Below are 18,706 nucleotides of genomic sequence, written 5' to 3'. Positions count from 1 at the left end.
TCTCCCTTTCCCTCTGCCACTCCACCTGCTTTCTCTCTCTCTCTCTCTCTCTCTCTCTCTCTCTCTCTCTCTCTCTCTCAGAACAGTGAGTAGATCCTCAGAGATGGTGACGGGTTGAGAATCAAGGCAGGTGTGCAAGGAGCCTTCTGAGGCACCTCAAAACCAAAAGGTAGGGATAGCTATTTCCTCCACTGCAGGTCGGAGCGGAGAGCATAGGTATTCAAGTTAGAGCCACCTGGGCTCAAATCTCGGCTCCAGAGTTTACAAGGTTTGTTAACCATGGCCCATTATGTCAAGACTTTGAGCCTGTTAACTTCGGAGTAAACAGACCTGATAACTGCTATGTCTTAGTCTAGTGGTTGCAATCATGAGCTCTCGTCTACAAACCCCACGTGCATGGCACACAGGTGCCTGCTGCACCCCGCTTCCCCTTCCCGTCCCCTTCCCTCTGCAGTGCAAAGAGCATGGATTGGATTCCAATCGATCTTCACCCAGACCAGGGTGTTTTCCTCTCTGGATCTTGATTTCATTGCTATTTTATGAGGAGTCAGAACCATGACCTTGATTCACGAATTATCTGGTCCTGGGGCCGCTGCAAGAGGCAGTTGCCACCATGCCCAGTCCCAGGACTCCGCGTCCACCTCCTCAGTGCACCCCCGAAGGGGCTGAGCATGACAAAAACAGAAAACTGGGGCCCTCTCCTCCTACTGGAAGCTCTTGCTTTGGAAATGACACCAACTCCCTGGGACCCTCAGTTGAGACTAGACATATGTAAAAGCCAAGAAATGTCTATTTTACTTGAACACGTGTTGCTAGGCTGCCTTGTGTCGTCCTGTAACTCCGTGAACCGGTCTGTATTGGGTGGAGGACCGTGTGCTTCAGAGAGCCTGGGCTTTGCAAATAAAGGAACCTGGGTTCGAATCCCAGCACTGCCTTTCATGAGCTGTGTGACCCTGAGCGTACTCTTTAACCTCACTGCGCTCTAGTTTCCCCATCTGTAAAATGAGGGTAATGTTATGGTATTAATTTCCTCTTCCGCTGTCATAAATGACCACAAACTTGATGACTTCAAATAATACACAATTATCTCACGGTTCTCGAAGCCAGAAGCCTGCAGTGGGTCTCACTGGGTTGGAGCCAAGGTGTCAGCAAGGCTGGCTCCTTCTGGAGGCTGGAGGGATGTGTCTGTCTGCTGGCCTTTTCCAGCTTCTGGAGGCCTCCTGTGCTCTGGCCCCCAGAGCTCTGGCTCTGGCCCTCCGCAGGTGTGGCCCCACCATTGCCCAGTCGCAATGGCTAGTGGTCGCTCCTCCTCTGACTCTGACCTGCTTCCACTTACAAAGACCCTTGTAATTACAGGCCCAGCTGGATCACCCAGCAGAATTTCCCATCTCAAGATCCTCCATCACCCCTGCAAAGTCCCTTTTCCCAAATAAGGAGACGTATTCATGGTTCCGGTTCCGAGGATGAGGAGGTAGGTGTCTTTGGGGCCGCCCCAGGGCCGGGCTGCAGAGCCCCAGGGGGTAAGGACCCCGAAGCAGGAGCACCAGGCGCCCTGTGAGGACCAGTCCTGGGCTGCAACTGGACTGTAGGCCCCTCGAGGGCAGGCAGGGGCTCCGTCCTCCTTTTCCTCTTCTGTCCTCCCTCCTGGCCGAGCGCGGGAGCCACAGGACCCGTTTGGGAAACTTCCCAACCGAATGGCACCTGCCGGGGCTCTCCTCTCCACTCCTCTCCTCCCCTCCCCTCCCCTCCCCTCCCCTCCCCTCTCCCCTCCCCTCTCCCCTCTCCTCTCCTCTCCCCTCTTCTCTACCCTCTCCCCTCTCCCCTCTCCTCTCCCCTCTCCTTTCTCCTCTCCCCTCTCCTTTCTCCTCTCCTCTCTTTCCTCTCCTTTCCTTTCCTTTCCCTTTTCCTTTTTTTTTTTTTCAGAAATCTGAAATTTACCTGCTTCTTAATATTTTTCTCAGACCCTCCTATTCTTTGTAGGAGACAGGCTGGAAGCAGCATGATAGCAGGGCCATTGGGGTGATGCGCTAATCCCCCAGTCCTGCTGAGCAGAGCTGCCCGGCCTTTTTCTGCCCCATCCTTGTCCTAGGAGAATGGATGGTTATTTGATGTTGGTTTGGCAGAGGAACTGGGCGTGGGCGGCTTGGCCCCTTGCTCTTCTTCTCTGGGCTGGGCCCGTGTGGCTGTGGAGTGGAGTGTTCTAGTCTGATCCAGGCCCACAGTGAGGGGGGCAAGGAAGCAAAGCAGCAAAGGCTCTGCTCCCCCGGGGTGGCCAGCAGGGAGGGTGGGTGGGGTGGTGCCGAGCCCCGTGGAGGCCGTGCTGCTGTGATGGGGTGGTCTCTGGCTCACTCTGGGGTTTAGTGGTAGGAAGCCAATGTTGCCACAACCCTTCGAATGTTGGATAATAAACCTGGTGTTTTGATGCTCATTTGCTTTGGTCCATTTCCTCTCAGTTGGAAAAAAAAGAATACTACATAGTGGGTTCCTTCTGAGGCTCAGAAGTCCAAGGATGCCTTTTGCACTTAAATTCAGCACACCCTAGAGTTTTGGGGACCTGGGGGAGGAGAGCAAACGGGGACCCACACACCATATGTCGAAATGTTTCAAAGTTATAAATCAAGCTAACATACTATTAAGTTAAATATGCTTTATCCTCCTACCCTGGTAATTATAACTTTATAATGGCCCAAAAGGTCAGGTTCAAATTTTGAGTTCTCAGATTCCTTGCATTATCTACCAGAGAGCTGGGCCGTGGGGAGACCTGACTCCCCAACTGCTCATCCCGGTCTTCCCACCCTCAGCTCCATCCTGCTTTGTGTAGATAGCCCAGCACTCATTTCCAAGTTCCACCTAAACTCCTGCAACCAGCTCCCCTGGTGGGTTGTGGGGCAGGGGGTTGGGGGGCTGGGAGGGAAGACCCAAGTAGTCCCTGCATGTGGGCTGTTTGGAGCTATCTGGGCAAGGGATTTTGAAGTTCTGGGGAACTAGATTATGGCCTAGATTTCAGAGCCTTGTGGATACCTTGGACTACAAGGTAGAATGGGACCCCTCTAAAGCTGAGAGCCCAGAGCAGGAGCCCCCCTGCCCCTAACAATACTCTGGAGCAGTGTTGTTTCAGTGACTCCTTCTCCACAAAGTTTCCCCAGTATCTCCTCAACCTGAGTGAGTTTTTCTTCCTCTGAACTCCTCTGCCATTTGACACTTACAGTCTTCCTCCAGGACAAAACAATGGAACTTCAGGAAGGGTTCCCTCTATTCACCACTGCAGAGGAGTCTGCTCCTGAAGTCACTCTGCGCTGGAAGCCCAGGGCAAGCAGAAATGCTCAGCGACGGCTGCTGTCGATTCTGATCCCCTAGCTCATTTCCAAATGGAAACTTCAGCCTGTTAGACCAGCTCTTATTTTCCTTAAAATTTAATTAATATTAGGTTTAATTTGTTGTCATTGTCGGTATTAGCACAACCTCACCCCCTGAGAGGATGAAGTAATGCCCTCTCCCTGTTATCACCCTTTGCTGGGGATGGGGGCTGATAATAACATTGGACATTTTAAAAGAGCCTTTTTTGGATTTTTTTTTTCATCATTTTAAGTCCTTTATTTTGTTTGTTTGTTTGTTTTGGCTACAATCAGATTCTTTTTTGTTTGTTTTTGTATTTTTAAAAATCTATTTTGGAATTTTAAGGGTTGATTTGTTACTCCTATGGAAGCCTTAACATCTAAAGTTTCATGGTTATTTTTTTAAATGTATGGTAAACTTACTAAGCAAAGTCTCCCCATCTCTTAATCATTTATCACTCACTTGTGCCTGACACTTTCCTCACATGCCATCAGCGTCATCACACGATGGAAAACAATGTGATCTAAGAGCAGATTGGCTGGTTAGAATGTGGAGAAGCCATAATCAGTATGGATTTATTGAGGCTTGCTCTGAGGCTTGCAAGCGATCAAGAGAAGCCTAAGGCCTTTACTGACCCCTTCAAGGGAAGAAAGTCTTCCATAGTCCATATTCCCAGGTCTTTCCAATTTCCCACATCGTTAGCACCACTCTGGCATCCTGATAGCCACTTAGAAACCTGACTGTTCTCTAGGAGACCTTAGACTGGGCAAGTCTGCAACAACAACGCCCCAAAATTGCAAAGCCCAGACCCTTCAAAAATTGACTTCAGCTCTGTTTCCAGGAAAAACGATACCGCAGCCCTCTTGATGTACCTGCTGCTTCTTTAAAATTCCAGGCAGCAGTGAAATGCTAGAGCAGATATGGATCTTTGAGTTTATCTATCTAGCTCAACCTCCTCATTTTACAGATGAGAGCACTTGGTTTGGGGAAAAGGCCATCCCCTACTTTGGTAACAGTGCTCAGTGGACAGTGACCAGTGCTGGTATTTACATCTACTTATATACATATTGGCGCCTTTCCTTGTTCCAAGAGGCACTGCAGACCAAAGGTGTGGTACTGAGGAACCCACACACAAAGAGAAGACATGAGTTCTCTGTGCTGCAGTGAAGATTCTTTTCTCATCCAGATACAGAGAAGTCAAGCCTGTTTTCTTTAAAGCAACTGAATCCCTGTGTCACTGCACTCCTTTATGTAATCCAAGTCTCTATATTAATCCTGTGCTCTGTGCTTGCTGGAGAAAATGTTCCCTATACATGAGTATCTTCTTTGCAAAATGTTTAAACTCATTAAATTAACCATTTTAATCATTTCCAAGTGTACAAGTCAGTAGTATTAAGCACATTCACAATGTTGAACGACCACCACCATTTATCCATTTTTCACCCCTGCCCCCGAAACTCTGGACCTGCTAACCAGTAATTTCCCATTCCCTCCTCCCCCAGCCCTTAGTAACCTCTATTCTACTTTCTCTCTCTATGAATGTGCCTGGCCTGGGTTCCTCATACAAGCAGAACCGTACAATATTTGTCCTTTTGGGGTTGGTTTATTTCACTTAGCAGAATGTTTTCCGGGTTCATCTGGGTGGTAGCATGTGACGGGATTTCCTTCCTTTTTAAGACTGAATACTATTCCATTGTATGCATAGGCCACATTTTGGTTATCCATTCATCCATAAAACACTTGAGTTGTTTCCACCTTTTGGCTATTCTGAGCTATGCTGCTATAAACACAATTATACAAATATCTGTTTGAATCCTTACTTTCAATTCTTTTGGAGATACACCCAGAAGTAGAATTGCTGGATCCTATGATAATTGTGTTTTGCTTTTGGGGGAGCTACCACACTGCTTCCACAACAGAAAACATTCCCACCAGCAATGTACTAGTTTTCCAATTTCTACTTTTCCTCCCCAATACTCGTTATTGTCTATGTATGTGTATTTTGAATAATAGCCACCCTAACAGGTGTAAGTGGTATCTCACTGTGGTTTTGATTTGCATTTCCCTAATGAGTGGTGATGTTGAATATTTTTTTTACATGCTTGTTGGCCATTTGTATATCATTTTTGGAGAAATCGCCAGACAACTCCTTTGCCCGTTTTTGAGTTGGGATGTTTTGTTGCTGTTAAGTTGTTAGTCTTTATGTATTCTTGATACCTTATCAGGTATATGATTTGCAAACATATTACCCCATGTGAGCTATTTTTTCACTCTCTCAATAGTGCTCTCAATGCACAAAAGCTTTTTTTTTTTTGCACAAAGGCTTTTCATTCAGAATAAGCCCAATTTACCTGTTTTTTCTCTTGTTGCCTTATTCAAGAAACCATTGCCAAATCTAATGTCATAAAGACTTTTGTGTTTTCTCCTAGACTTTTACAGTTTTAGCTCAATATTTAAGTCTTCAATCCATTTTAGTTAATTTTTGTATATGTTTTAAGGAAAGGGCCCAGCTTCATTCTTTTGCATATGGGTATCCAGTTTTCCCAGCACCATTTATTGAAAAAGTATCCTTTTTCCATTGAATGGTCTTGGCACCCTTGTCAAAAATTAATTGACCATTTATGAGAGAGTTTATTTCTGGGCTCTTTATTTTATTCTATTGGTCTAAAAATGTTTCTTCACACCAATACCACACTGTTTTGATTACCGCAGCTTCATAATAAGTTTTGAAAACAGGAAATTTGAATCCTTCAGCTTTGTTCTTCTTTTTCAAATATGTCCTTTTAAAATTGTACATCTCGACAGCATGCATTTCTAAAAGACATTTTCAAGAGTGGAAAAATCTGAATCTTCAAAACTTTAATACATAAACTAAAGCATTTTCTGCCCTTTATCTAATGCACTGAAAGGATTGAGTGAAACACATCTTGCTTCCTTGTACTCAAACCCACCACTTCACCCCGCAATCCTTCTGGATGGGTTAGGCAAGTAAGGGAGGAGTTGATTCTGGGTGTACAAAAAGAGGTGTACATCTAGGGGAAGGCATTGCTCTTGTGAAGGAAAAAGCTCCCGCTAAAAAGTAGATGGATGGTAGAATAGAATATTGCTAAAAAGAAGGAAGGGGGTGTTACTGGAGGGGTCTAGGTTGACCCCAGGGATGTTACCAAGGATAAAGAGGGCCCTCTAGCCCAGGTTGGTGGAGCTGGCTCAGGACCCCTGGGGGAGCATTGATGAAGTCCCTGTGCCAGGTGCTGGTGGGTGGCAGGGCCAAATGGAACTAGCTGGAAGAGTGTTTTTTGATGACACCTCTGCTAAAGTTCACTTACTATATTGATGTACCCCTGGTACCATCACAGGAAGAAAAAAAAATCCTAAAAATATTTTATTTCTGGCATAATTTCATTCTCTCCTCCTACCTTTTGCTTTTTAAAATTTTCCTTCGAGTGGCAATCAATGATGCCTGCAAATTGAGGCTTTTAGCTAGAGCAGAGAAAGAGTTAGATAACAAGAACAAGCAATGGTTTAATTCTTGCACGGATTAGGATGAGGATGACTATCAGGGTGGGCAACATGATGAAGAAGGGAACAGGGCAATTAGCCCAAGAAGGCCCAACTTGTACCAAGGACCATTGATGAAACATTCCCATTCCCATGACAGCCGGGGGGGGGGGGGTGGGTGCAATTAGAGGAGGTGGGAAGGCTGTGAGCAGCGGGGCCAGGGGGGGCAGTACAAAGGGATGGCAGGGAGGCAAGCCAGAGTTGAGAGATGAGTTAGGTCTGGCTGGGGTGAGTGGGGAATTTCTGGCACCAGGAACGTAGAACAAGCAGGCAACTGGATCCAGCAGTTCCCTCTGACACCAGGAGAGCCTGTGCTCCAGGGACGAGGAAGAGAGTGCAGTAGAGACCTAGGGGAAATGTTCAAGAGGTTGCTGATAGCACCAGTCTCTAAGCCATGCGGGGTTGCCCTGGAGGCATCTCTGGGAATCCTCAGCATCTAGATAGTAAAGAGCCTGACATCATGGATCATGGATGAAATCACTCAGATGAAGAACACAGATAGGAGAAAAAAGAGTTTAAGGTAAAAATCCCTGGGGTATAACAGCCTCTGGCAGCAAACTAAACAAAACCCAATGCACAAGAATGCAAAGACTCAAGAGGTGGTAAGCTGATGGCAGAGCATGCAGCCATTAAAAAAAAATAGAAGGAGACAAATCCTAGAAAAAGTAATGTGACCAACAGCTTTAACTGCCACAGAAATGCCAAGAAAGGTGAGGACCAATGGCATTTTGTTGAATTTAGCAGTTAAGAGGTTGTATTAGTCAGGGTTTCCAGAGAAACAGAACCAGTAGGATTGGGGTCCCTTCCTGGCTCCCAACATGTAACTCTTGGTCTTGAGGTTGTGAGTTTGAGCCTTACATTAAGTGTAGAGATTACTTAAAAATAAAATCTTAAAAAAAAAGAACCAATAGGCTCTAGTTAGCTATTTAGCCAAACATCTATCTATATAGATGTATGTATATATTGATATATGCTGATATATATATGTATCTATGTAAATAGACTTTCTATATGTATATATATCTACATAGATAGATATATCACTATATCTAGAAAGATTTTTGGACACCAGGGTGGCTCAATTATTTAAGTGTCTGCCTTCAGCTCAGGTCACTTTTCCAGCATCCTGGGATTGAGCCCTGCATCTGGCTCCCAGCTAAGCGGGGTGTCTGCTTCTCCCTCTTCCTCTGCCTGCTGCTCCCCCTGTTCATACTGTCTTTTTCTGTCTAATCAATTGAGGTTTATTATAAGACATTGGATCATATGATTAGGGAAGTTGGGAAGTTCCGGTCTGTCATCTGCAGGCTGGAGACCCAGAGAAGCCAGCTGTAGTTCGAAGGCCCGAGAACCCAGGAGAGGAGCATAAGGTGCACATTCCTGCCTAGGTCTGAAGGCCTGAGAACCAGGGATGCCGGACAGGAGGAAATTGATGTCTCAGCTCTAATGATCAGACAGACAGAGACGGCACAGCCAGTCTTCCTCCACCTTATGGTTCTATTCAGGCCCTTAGCAAATGGCATGATGCCCATCCAGGCTAGGGAGGTCCATCTGTTTTCCTCAGTCCACCAGTCCAAACACTAATCTCTTTCAGAATCACCCTGACAGCCATACCCAGAAATAAAGTTTAACAAGAGTCTGGAAAATCTCACGGCCAGTCAAGTAGCCACATAAGAATAACATTCCATCACCGCGGTTACTGGTGACTATTTATTTATTTATGAGAAAGTAAGAGAGCAAGCGAGTGGGGGTGGGCAGAGGGAGAAGGAAAATCTCAAGCAGACTCCATGCTGACCATGTGGGGGCTCACCCTCATGACCCTGAGATCATGACCTGAGCTGAAACCAATAGTCATAGGCTTAACCACCTGAGCCACCCAGGCAACCCTAGTTACTAGGGACTTTGAAAAGAACAGGTTTCCTGGAACCAGCTTAGGGGCACTGAGGAAGACGGAGTGAGAAAAGGTTGGAGCAGCACTCCACAGTTTCTTCAGAGCAACATCACTTTGAGGAAGAGGATTTTTTTAAAAGAAATATATATATATATATATATTTTTTTTTAATAGGAAAGAGGAGCACATTTATGGGTTGAGGAGAAGAAAGAAGAAGAATGTAGAAGGGAAAAATCCAGCAGAGAATGAACAATTTGTGCAGTAAGATCCTAGAGAACGTGGAGTGATTGTGGGGGAGGGAATAAGGGTTTCTGTGAAACAACAGCCTGCCCCTGAACGTGGCCAAGGGCTGGCGAAGGATGAGGAAGCAGTAGCTAGGGAGGCCTGCGGGTGTGGAGAGGGTGCACTGAAGGTGGACGGCAAGCAGGTGAGCACAAGCCCTGGGAGGGGGGGATCCATGTGAGCACAGCAGGGGTGTGAACTGGATCCCCAAGGAGGGTGCTAAGAATTGGGACACCTTGGAGAAGACAGGACAGGTATCTGGGAGCCCTTTCAATTCCTCATATGGTCTTCTCACAATTCATCCAAGGGTGGCTTCCTTACTTCCTAAAATAATCCCAGGGGTGCATGGCTGGCTCAGTCCGAAGAGACGGGACTCTTGATTTCAGGATTGTGACTTGGAGCCCCATGTTGGGTGTAGAGATCACTTAAATAAATAACACTTAAAATAAATAAATAGGTAAATAAAGAAATAAATAAAATAATCCAAGGTACTTTGTTACCTGACGTCCTACCCTTACAAAATACATTTCCAAATACAAGTTTTTATATGTTATATATGTTTCCAATGATATATTCCACGTTCAAGAATATATATTACATGTATTTATAAATATATAGGTTTCTGAATACACACACACGCAAGCCTGTATCATTATTTATTTCGGGTGGGCTACTTGCTGCCTTAAACTGCAGGAGACATTGTAGCATCTATAGATAAAAGGCGAGAAACACCAAGCAGCAGCACGAAGAGTTGATTCTTGCACTTTCTGTGAGGTGCAGTGTGTCAGGCAGGCATGTGAGGATGGAGAGGATGAGGTCACCCTGCCAGAAGTTTCTAGTCTGGTTAGGGAAATGAGTTGTACACGTGAGAACATTAGCCCAAGGTGGTGATCACCAAGCATTCAGTGCCAAAAGGAATGAAAGTTCTGTGTCAAAAGGAAAGAGATACCAAGCAAAGAGTCAACATTAACTGAGCAGCTACCAGCGTATTTTATTTTATCCTAGTAAAGGTTCCATGAGGTTATATTGTTCTCTGGACACGGGAAGCTTCAGCAGGAGAAGTGAATTTGCTGGAAATGAATCAGGTGGAGAGAGTGTGCAGGCTCACTCCATTGCATCGTGTTGTTGTTGTTGGGACTTATTCAAAGTTCGTGTTTGCACTAGCAGCTGTCTGCGACGACCCTCCCCACCCAGTTCTTAATTTGATGGTGACCTTGAGAGCTCTTTGAGTGGCTGCTCTTCATCACAGACGCTAGCCCGACACTTGCAGTTCTGCAGACGTTCCCTGCGTCTGGACTGGTATCATGATGGCTTTGTTTCTGTCTGCACTCTTACTAAATTAGGTGGGCTTTTTGCTTTTGTTAAGATCCTTTTGGGGCATTGTCTTCTACTGTGCCCATCTTTAATGGGGCAAAGCTTATGACCCATTTTTACTGCTTGTGACCAGTTGGAAGTGAGCCTTCAGCTTTAATGACCCCAGAGCAATCGGTTGATGCAGCACCCAGCAGCCTTCAACCTTTGCTCCTGATGATGACGAAGATGCTCTGGCATTGGCATTCTGATGACAAAATGGCAAATGTTTTGATGTTTTTCTATTATTCTTCCATTGTTCTTTACAAGAAATGTAAGATTTAAGCGAGATTTAAAAGGTGGAAGAATGAAGTCCTCCATAGTTTAGAGATTACCTTGGAATTAGCGGAAAGTCAAAAACTACAATGATACAGAAAATAGAGTTTCATAACACAAATAAGAGCATAGTTTGTTACTGTTTTTCTCTTTATAAGTGTTATTTTACATCGCTTTATAATCATTATTAATGGCATAACCAAAGCTTGATATGATGGGGTCTTTTTTTTTTAATTACTCCCTCCTGAGTGGATTGGTACTGCAAGAATTTTTAAACAGCTGCCAACATTTTACTGTTATATTCTAATCACATGATTGACTGTCAATATGTTCCTTGTGTGGAAAAAAGTTTACTTGAGCTGAGTGTTCGTTATCTTCACTTTGGACCATTTTAACAAGAAAGGAAATAAAAAAGAGCTTGGCAAGAATGTGGGCTCCTTGCCTTATGTAAGCTGGCTTACCTCCCACCTCCTGTGGGTAGAGCAGAAAATGGAAGGGGGGAAATGGGGGTGCGAAGCTCCTGCCCACGGCTCCAAATGGAAAGCAGTAGGAATCCATCATGTTTATAAACTCGTGAAAGAAATGAATGACCATCCAGGCTCAAAGGCCATAGTTTTTGCCCTTTCTGCTCCATGCTTTTTCTGATGGCTTCTGCACCTTAAATCCCCAAATTCTCTTCAAGAAAGAGGAGCAGTTTCTCCTGATCAATAGGCGCTCAGAGCCATGCAACCATCAGTCAGGAAATGAGGCCCAGGACCTGGCTACCCAGTGGAGTTCCATTGCTGGCTTTTACTCTAGAGTGACCCCTGAAGGTGTGAGGGTAACAGTACGCCGGTAGGCATACACCTCCTGTAGGATTCAGGAAGCCACAGGAATATGCTCTACGAATTTATCTGAACAACGAAATCCCATTAGCCTATTTCTCCTAGGAGAGGGTGTTCTGGCATTGGCAAGAACTTGAGCTGGAGCATGGAAACATTTCGTTTTGCTTTTGTTTTTGTTCAGCTTAAAATTTGTGTTTTATTGTTTCCTCTTCATATTTTGTTAAATTCCTAAATGGTTATCATAAACTTTCTTTTCTTGTTTTTTAAAGAATTTATTTATTTATTTGAGAGAGAGAGAAAGAGCACACAAGCTGGGGAAGAGGTAGAGGAAGAGGGAGAAGGAGACTCCCTGCTGAGCAGTGAGACTGACACAGGATCATGACCAGAGCCAAAGACAGATGCTTAACCAACTGAGCCACTCAGGCACCTCAATAAACTTTATTTTCAACATTCTTTCCTTTTGCTTTATTTTTAAAGAAAAGGAACATTGAAAATGGGAAGACTTTGAAGAAGAACAAAGAAGTAACTCTTGGCTTCTCTGTCCAATCTCCCTGACCCTGTGATTTCCACAAAGAAGAGAGGAAGAATGTTCCAGGTAGAGTGAACTATAGGATCAAAGAACTGACGTGCTTGGCATGAAAAGAACAGCAAGAGTAAAGCTCAAGGGATGCCTGGGTGGCTCAGTGGTTGAGTGTCTGCCTTTAGCTAAGGGTGTGATCCTGTAGTCTCCGGATCAAGTCCCACATTGGGCTCCCTGCATGGAGCCTGCTTTTCCCTCTGCCTATATCTCTGCCTCTCTGTGTGTCTCTCATGAATAAATAAATAAAGTCTTAAAAAAAAGAGTAAAGGTCAAAAAAGTGGTTTGGGGACTAATTGTGAAGGCCCTTGAATGTCATAATAGTTGGAAGTTTGAATTTTGTTCCATGGACAAAGGGAATCCTCAGAGGCGACAGGAGATGAAAGGTGTGACCATATTTACTGTTTAGGTAAGTGACTCTGGTATCAGTGTTGAGAATGGATTGGGAAGGAGCCCAGAATACCAGTTAGGAGGTAGTTTAAATAGTTTAGAAGAGATGCTGATGACCCTATTAAGACAGTTTTGGGGGATGCCTGGCTGGCTCAGTGGTTGAGTGTCTGCCTTTGGCTTAGTGATCCCAGTTCAGGGACTGAGTCTCACATCAGGCTCCCTGAATGGAGCCTGCTTCTTCCGCTGCCTGTCTCTGCCTCTCTTTGTGTCTCTCATGAATAAATAAATAAAATCTTAAAAAAAAATTAAGGCCGTTTTGGTATAAATGGACTTACTGGAAAAACTATGTTGGAGAATGTATTCATGAGACTTAGTCATATGAAGAGCAAAAAGATAACTTAGAGGAAAATGATGCCCTAAATTGTGAGACTGAGATAAAAAAGTATCATTAATCCAGAAGGGGTTCATTGGAGGAGAGATATTCAGTGTGTTTTATGTCAACTATGCTGAATTTTGAGTGTTCTTGTGACATCCAAATGAAGGTGTCCAGACAGCTAGACTTTTGGGGTTGGGGCTCAGAAAGAAGGTTGAGACTAAAGGTGAATATTTGGAAGACATCAGTATAGTCAGGACAGGTGAAATTCCTGAAGCAAATGAAGTTATTTAGAGGAGGGAGTATAGCCTGGAAGAAGAGATGGCCCAAGACAGAGCCTTATAGTTGAGGAGCTGCCGGGAAAGAGCCTGAGAAGGAGCCATCTGAGACAGAAGGACCACATTGCAGAAGCCAAGGAAATCATATTCAAGAGGGAGCAGTTGTTTAGAAAAAACGTCCAGGGGCATGTGGGTGGCTCAGTTAAGCGTCTGCCTTTAGCTCAGGTCATGGTCCCAGGGTTCTGGGATTGAGCCCCAAGTCAGGATCCCTGCTCAGTGAGGAATCTGCTTCTCCCTCTCTCTCTGCCATTCTCCCTGCTTGTGCTCTCCCTCTCTCAAATAAATATATACATTTAAAAGAAAGAGAGAAAGAAAGCACATTCAAAGGAAACATTAAGTGTTGGCCATAAGGAAGTCACTGATAGCCTTTTGAGAAGGCAGTTTCCAAGGAATGAAAGGCAAGAGTGAGATCCTAGTTGTTGAGACATGGACAGGAGCCAAAGAAGTAAAAGCACAAAATCTGCTCTTTGGAGATTCTGTAGTAGAGGGAAGAAGAGAAACGTAGCTTGAAGGGAAGAATTTCTATTTGCATAGTTCAAGTGCTCTTATGATCATTAGCTTACTTGATTCCCAACACAACTCAGGAGGTCGGAAGAGCATGTATCAATCAGTCTGGGACCAAAACGAGTTTTAAAAATCTGTTAGGAGGCTCATCCAAGGTCATCTAGAGCAAATAAGTGGTGGAAAGCTGAGTTTAGAACTCAGATCATTTGGCTCTCAATTCAGTGATCTTTCCACTTATCAAAACAGAGCATTTCTCAAGTGTTTGCTCTGTTTGGAAATTGGATACTGGAAAGCATTGAGCTCTTTGTTAAAAGGGTTTTGATCTTATCCAGGGCACAATGCAGAGCAACTCAAAGGTCTTATGCAAGGGAATGACATGTGTAAGCATGGAAGCATTGAGCTCCTTATTAAAGGGGTTTTGATCTTATCCAGGGTGCCATGTGGAGCAACTGGAAGGTTTTGTGCAAGGGAATGGCATGTGTAAGTCAATGCCCACGGGAGACAAATTTGGCAGTGAGGTGTAGGATGTGTTAGTGGAACAGACACCTCAGGGGGTAGGCCACTAGAACATGGCATCGAACTGGACACAGCTCAAATAAACATCTAACTGCATGCTGAGAAAGTTGTTTTTCCCTTTTAATTCTGTGGCTCCTGTTCTGTTTGTGTTAAGAAGAGGGTATGTTTGCTGGTAGTTTTTGACACCCTTCATATACTCTCTAATCTCCCTTTTGAACAAAGAAGGAACAAGCCTCAGACTGGGAACATGTGCCAGCAATTGTGTCTTGCTAGAACTGAATCACATTGCTCTGTGTTTGTTCTGTTTGAACGATTACTTTCCAGTAGAACAAGAAGTACTGCTTTCCCATTTATTATTATTATAGAAAGGTTACTATCAAATAAATCTAAATAAAACAAGTTAAGGAAAAAAATATTAAGTCAGTTCTAAGACAAGTGGTACACACATATGGGAAAAAACCACTAGGAATGTGCATTTTAATGACTAAAGGTTGGAAAATTCTGATCTTGGAGACTATTGCGATAGGAGTAATGAGGATTTAGTTCAGGGTAGGGTGATGAAAGTAGAATTTGAGAAGTAGGCTCTGATAGACATTTTAAGGGAGTTAAAAAAGTAGAGGACAAGGGGCACCTGGGTGGTTCGGTCAGTTCAGCGCTGCCTTTAGCTCAGATCAGGGTCCCCGGGTCTTGGGATTGAGCCTTGCATAAGTACCCTGCTCAGTGGGGAGTCTGCTTCTCCCTTGGCTCTTTCCCCTGCTTGCACTCTCTCTCACTCTCTTGCTTACTCTCTCTCTGAAATAAATAAATAAAATCTTAAAAAAAAAAAAAAAAAGAAGAGGACAGTTACCTACCTGGGGTATTTTCTGCATCATTTCTTAGGATGCTTATAGCTACAGTAATAGATAATAAGCTTAAATCAAAAAGGCTGTGCAATACACAGAACTTATTATCTTATCAAAAGCTCCAAGATGAGAATCTAGGATTGGTTAAGTCAGAGGCTCATTGACATTACTAAGGACTCAATTTCCTTCTACCTTCCAGCCCCAGCAAAGAAGCTTTGTCTACACGGCCCCAAAATGGCCAGCATGATTTGAGCATGGCCCATGATGATCGGTATAAGAAGACATGTCTTCTGGCGATAAAGAATGAAGGACAAAGAAACCTTCACCTGAAGGCACCTCCATGAAAATATTTTCCTTCAGGATTCGTTGTCCCAAAATATGTCACATGTCATGCACAAACCAATGGCTGACGGGGAATTAAATCACCATAAGTAACCTAGAATAATTAGGATTTATTCTCTGAGCTAGGAATAAAGGTCTTTTTCTGAAGGATGGGTTTCTTAAGATAATGGGGGTCTGGGAACCCATCTGACTGGTGGGCAGTCGACCGTGTCCTCTACAACTCATACCAATTATATAATCGAATTCCTTAAATTAACCCTTGAACATAAGTTGAAGCGTATGGTATGAAGCTTATGTTTTTTTATTTTTAAACAATTTATTTAGCTCTTCTGTCCCTGTGTTGGATTAAGGCAGACCGAAATACTTCCACTGCAAACTTAACATCTGGTTTAGTGATGCACATCGAGGGCGCGATGCGGAACGTCTGAGGAGACAAAGGAAAATACAACAACGGGTCATCGTAGAATCAAATACAACTTTGAGAAAGTGCACTAAGCCAAGAATCTAAAACCTTATTTTTCTGACATGTCTTTCACGTCCCCCCTGGGTTGGTCTCCTCCCTCCCCGATGCTGTACGCAGGCCGCGCACCCCCATCTCCTAACCATTCTGGTAGCACCTGGCTCTGCCCGCCTTCCTTTCCGGGCCCGCGCACCTCCTGGTCCTCCCCCTACCTTCACGGAGGTCTCCCTCCCGCACCCCTCTGGGCGCCCAGGGCAGCCTCCGCGTTCGCCAGGCACCTACCACCCTCTAGCTTCTCAGTTTCCAGAACCCTCCTCTGCCCTCTGCACCCAGTCCCCCCGCGGCCGCGCTGCGACCCTCCTCTGCCAGGAGCAGCCCGAGGCCGATGCCCACCGCGCCTGCCCTTTGCGCCAAATCGTCCGTCTCCTCCACCCCGCATTGGCCTGGGGGCTCGGCCCCACCGGGCCCTCCTCCCTTTCCCGCCCGCCGGCAGCGCCCGGATGATGGTGGCACGACGCGCGCCCCCGGCCCTCCGCCCCGCGCGCGCCCCCGGCCCTCCCCTCCTCCCCGCGCGCGTCCCCGGCCCTCCCCGGCCCTCCCCGCGCGCGTCCCCGACCCTCCCCGCGCGCGCCCCCGACCCTCCCCTCCCCGCGCGCGCCCCCGACCCTCCCCTCCCCGCGCGCGCCCCCGGCCCTCCTCCCCGCGCGCCCCCGACCCTCCCCCGCGCGCCCCCGACCCTCCCCCCCGCGCGCCCCCGGCCCTCCTCCCGCGCTTCCCGCGCCCCCACGTCCGTGCGCGCAGGTCCCGGGCCGGTCCCCGCCGAGGCTGCCCCCCCACCGCGGCCCGCGGGACGAGCTGGGGGCCCCGGGTGGGGGCTCGCCCACGCCCGCGTTTCCGGCTCTCGGTCTTCTGCGGGGCCTCGGCCCGCGTCCGTCCGGGGCGGGGTGGGGGGGCCTCAGCCCGCCGCCGCGGCTCCCAGCCTCTCCCCGGGTCAGGACGGCCTCGCCTCCCGCTGCTCAGGAGCCGTCCGCCAAGATCTTTCGAGAAACTCGTGCGCTCGCGCGCCCGGCCCCACGTGCCCGCCTGGAGGTGAGCGGCGCGCGGAGCCCTGGGCCCTGGAGCCCGCGTGGCGCCCCCTCCGGCTGCTCCGCGCCCCGCCCCTCCAACGCTCTGGGCCCCTTTGCCCCGACGGACTCCGGCGCCGTGGGTGCCCGTCCCGCAGCCGCCCCAGCCGCTCCGCGCCGCGCCCGCGGGCTTATTTCCACGCTCCCCTCGGGGCAGGGGCGCCCTGGGGCGCTTGAGCCCCCCCCCGTCGCCGGTGTCCCCGGGCCTTGCTGACCCTCCCCGCGGCGCCCCCCGGCCCTCGCACCCCCTCCGCCCGGAAACGCCCGGTGCGCGTCGGGCTGTCGCTGCGGTCCCCGCGGAGACCCCCTTCCCGGGAGGCGCCCCCGCGGCCCCCGACGGCGCACGGGACCTGGCCCGGCTCTTCCCTCGGGGCCACCTCGGGCTGCAGCAGCGGGCGTCGACCCGCCTCCGACGGGGCCTGCCGTCGCCCCGGAACCAAGGAGGACGGCGGCCGGGGCCTCCCCTCGGCCCTCCCGCCCCGCCCCGCCCCGCCCCGCGCGCCTGCCGCCCCGGCGTCCGCGCCCCTGCACGCGGCTGGGTTGGGCCCGCGCCGTCCGCACCCCTTCCCGGGCGCCCACGTTCCCTGCCCCCAGGCCCGAGGCCTCAGCTTTATCCTGGCCGCGCGGGGGACGGACCCAGAAACCAGGTCCTGGTGCCTCGGCCGACCAGCTGTGATCGGTGCCTTTTGTCCTTCGTCTGGAAGATTAGCATAATAATAGTCCTCTCCGACGGGGGGCGCCCCTGCCGAGGGTCCCCACCGCGCCCGGCGAGCATTAAGGTCCCGCCAGAACCCTGCCCGCCGCCAGCCTCTGCTTCGGCCGCGAGGGTGCTTGGAGCTCTTTGCACCCCGCCGCGCTCCTGCACGAGCTTTGAGCGTTTATCTCGCTGTGTAAGGCTCAGCCCGGCCAGGAGGCTCTTTCCTCCTCCTGGGATAGTCCTTCTTTACAGCCCTCCGTGAGCTCCTGCATTGCATTGTCATTGCTGTTGATGTGTCTTTCTTGCCTGCCAGCTCGGAGACCAGCTCGGAGACGGGAGGAGGGTCGGGGTCTTATTTATCACTGTGACTTTATTTTTCATACATATATTTAAAGATTTTATTTATTTATTAGAGAGGCCAGGCTCCGTGCAAGGAGCCCCCCCCCGATGCGGGACTCGATCCCGGCACCCCAGGAGCACGCCCAGGGCCGAAGGCAGGCAGTAACCCGCTGAGCCACCCAGGGATCCCCCTCACTGTGACTTTAGCATCCAGCATAGCAACTGTTGCTTAGTGCTGACGGGCTTCCCAGATAACTAAGAAATAACTAAGCAAGTAAACAAGTGTTCGGGTGTTTGTAAGTTAAGGGATTTTTTTTTTTTTTTAAGATTTTGTATATTTACTCATGAGACACGGGGGGGGGGGGGGCAGAGACACAGGCAGAGGGAGAAGCAGGCTCCATGCAGGGAGCCCGACGTGGGACTCGATCCCGGGTCTCCAGGGTCAGGCCCTGGGCTGCAGGCGGCGCTAACCCACGAGCCCCCCGGGGCTGCCCAGTTACAGGATTTTTAGTCATTAATTCATATAGAAAAATAACTGTGACGGGGACTAGAAAGAACTCGCAGCGAATGTCCCAGCAGAAGTGTTCATCTGGTTTTGTTGGAGGCGGTTTGGGTTAGCCTGTCGCTTAACAGGGAAGAGTTACAGATACAAGTGGTGTCCCCTTGAACAGAAGTAGAGAGGGTCGGGGT

The 18,706-nt window shown here is 48.1% G+C and overlaps 2 protein-coding genes across 20 annotated transcripts in view; one reads left to right on the top strand and one right to left on the bottom strand.

Moving 5' to 3' along the window:
* Nucleotides 1-15,543, top strand: part of DNAJC21 (DnaJ heat shock protein family (Hsp40) member C21) — a 44,097-nt gene extending 28,554 nt beyond the window's left edge. For 4 of the 18 annotated variants that reach the window (XR_012030271.1, XR_012030266.1, XR_012030261.1 and 1 more), the window contains 5 exons: nt 82-169; nt 1,357-1,471; nt 8,957-9,209; nt 11,992-12,109; nt 15,254-15,543. The gene's annotated coding sequence lies outside the window, so the exon portion shown is untranslated. Of the gene's footprint in view, nt 1-81; nt 170-1,356; nt 1,472-3,208; nt 5,138-8,956; nt 9,210-11,991; nt 12,110-15,253 lie in introns of those variants that run through there. The other 14 variants (XR_012030274.1, XR_012030263.1, XR_012030275.1 and 11 more) reach the window with 11 other exon arrangements.
* Nucleotides 15,544-15,679: 136 nt separating this feature from the next.
* Nucleotides 15,680-18,706, bottom strand: part of AGXT2 (alanine--glyoxylate aminotransferase 2) — a 35,539-nt gene continuing 32,512 nt past the window's right edge. For both annotated transcript variants that reach the window (XM_072824931.1, XM_072824932.1), the window contains exon 14: nt 15,680-15,820. In XM_072824931.1, coding sequence (XP_072681032.1) covers nt 15,713-15,820 — 108 coding nt within the window. In that variant the 3' untranslated portion in view covers nt 15,680-15,712. The remainder of the gene's footprint in view (nt 15,821-18,706) is intronic.

This window comes from Canis lupus, chromosome 4 (assembly GCF_048164855.1).
Source record: "Canis lupus baileyi chromosome 4, mCanLup2.hap1, whole genome shotgun sequence".
Taxonomy (NCBI): domain Eukaryota; kingdom Metazoa; phylum Chordata; class Mammalia; order Carnivora; family Canidae; genus Canis; species Canis lupus.
The sequence above is the reverse complement of the archived record's forward strand: the minus strand, read 5'-3'. Positions and strand labels throughout refer to the sequence as shown.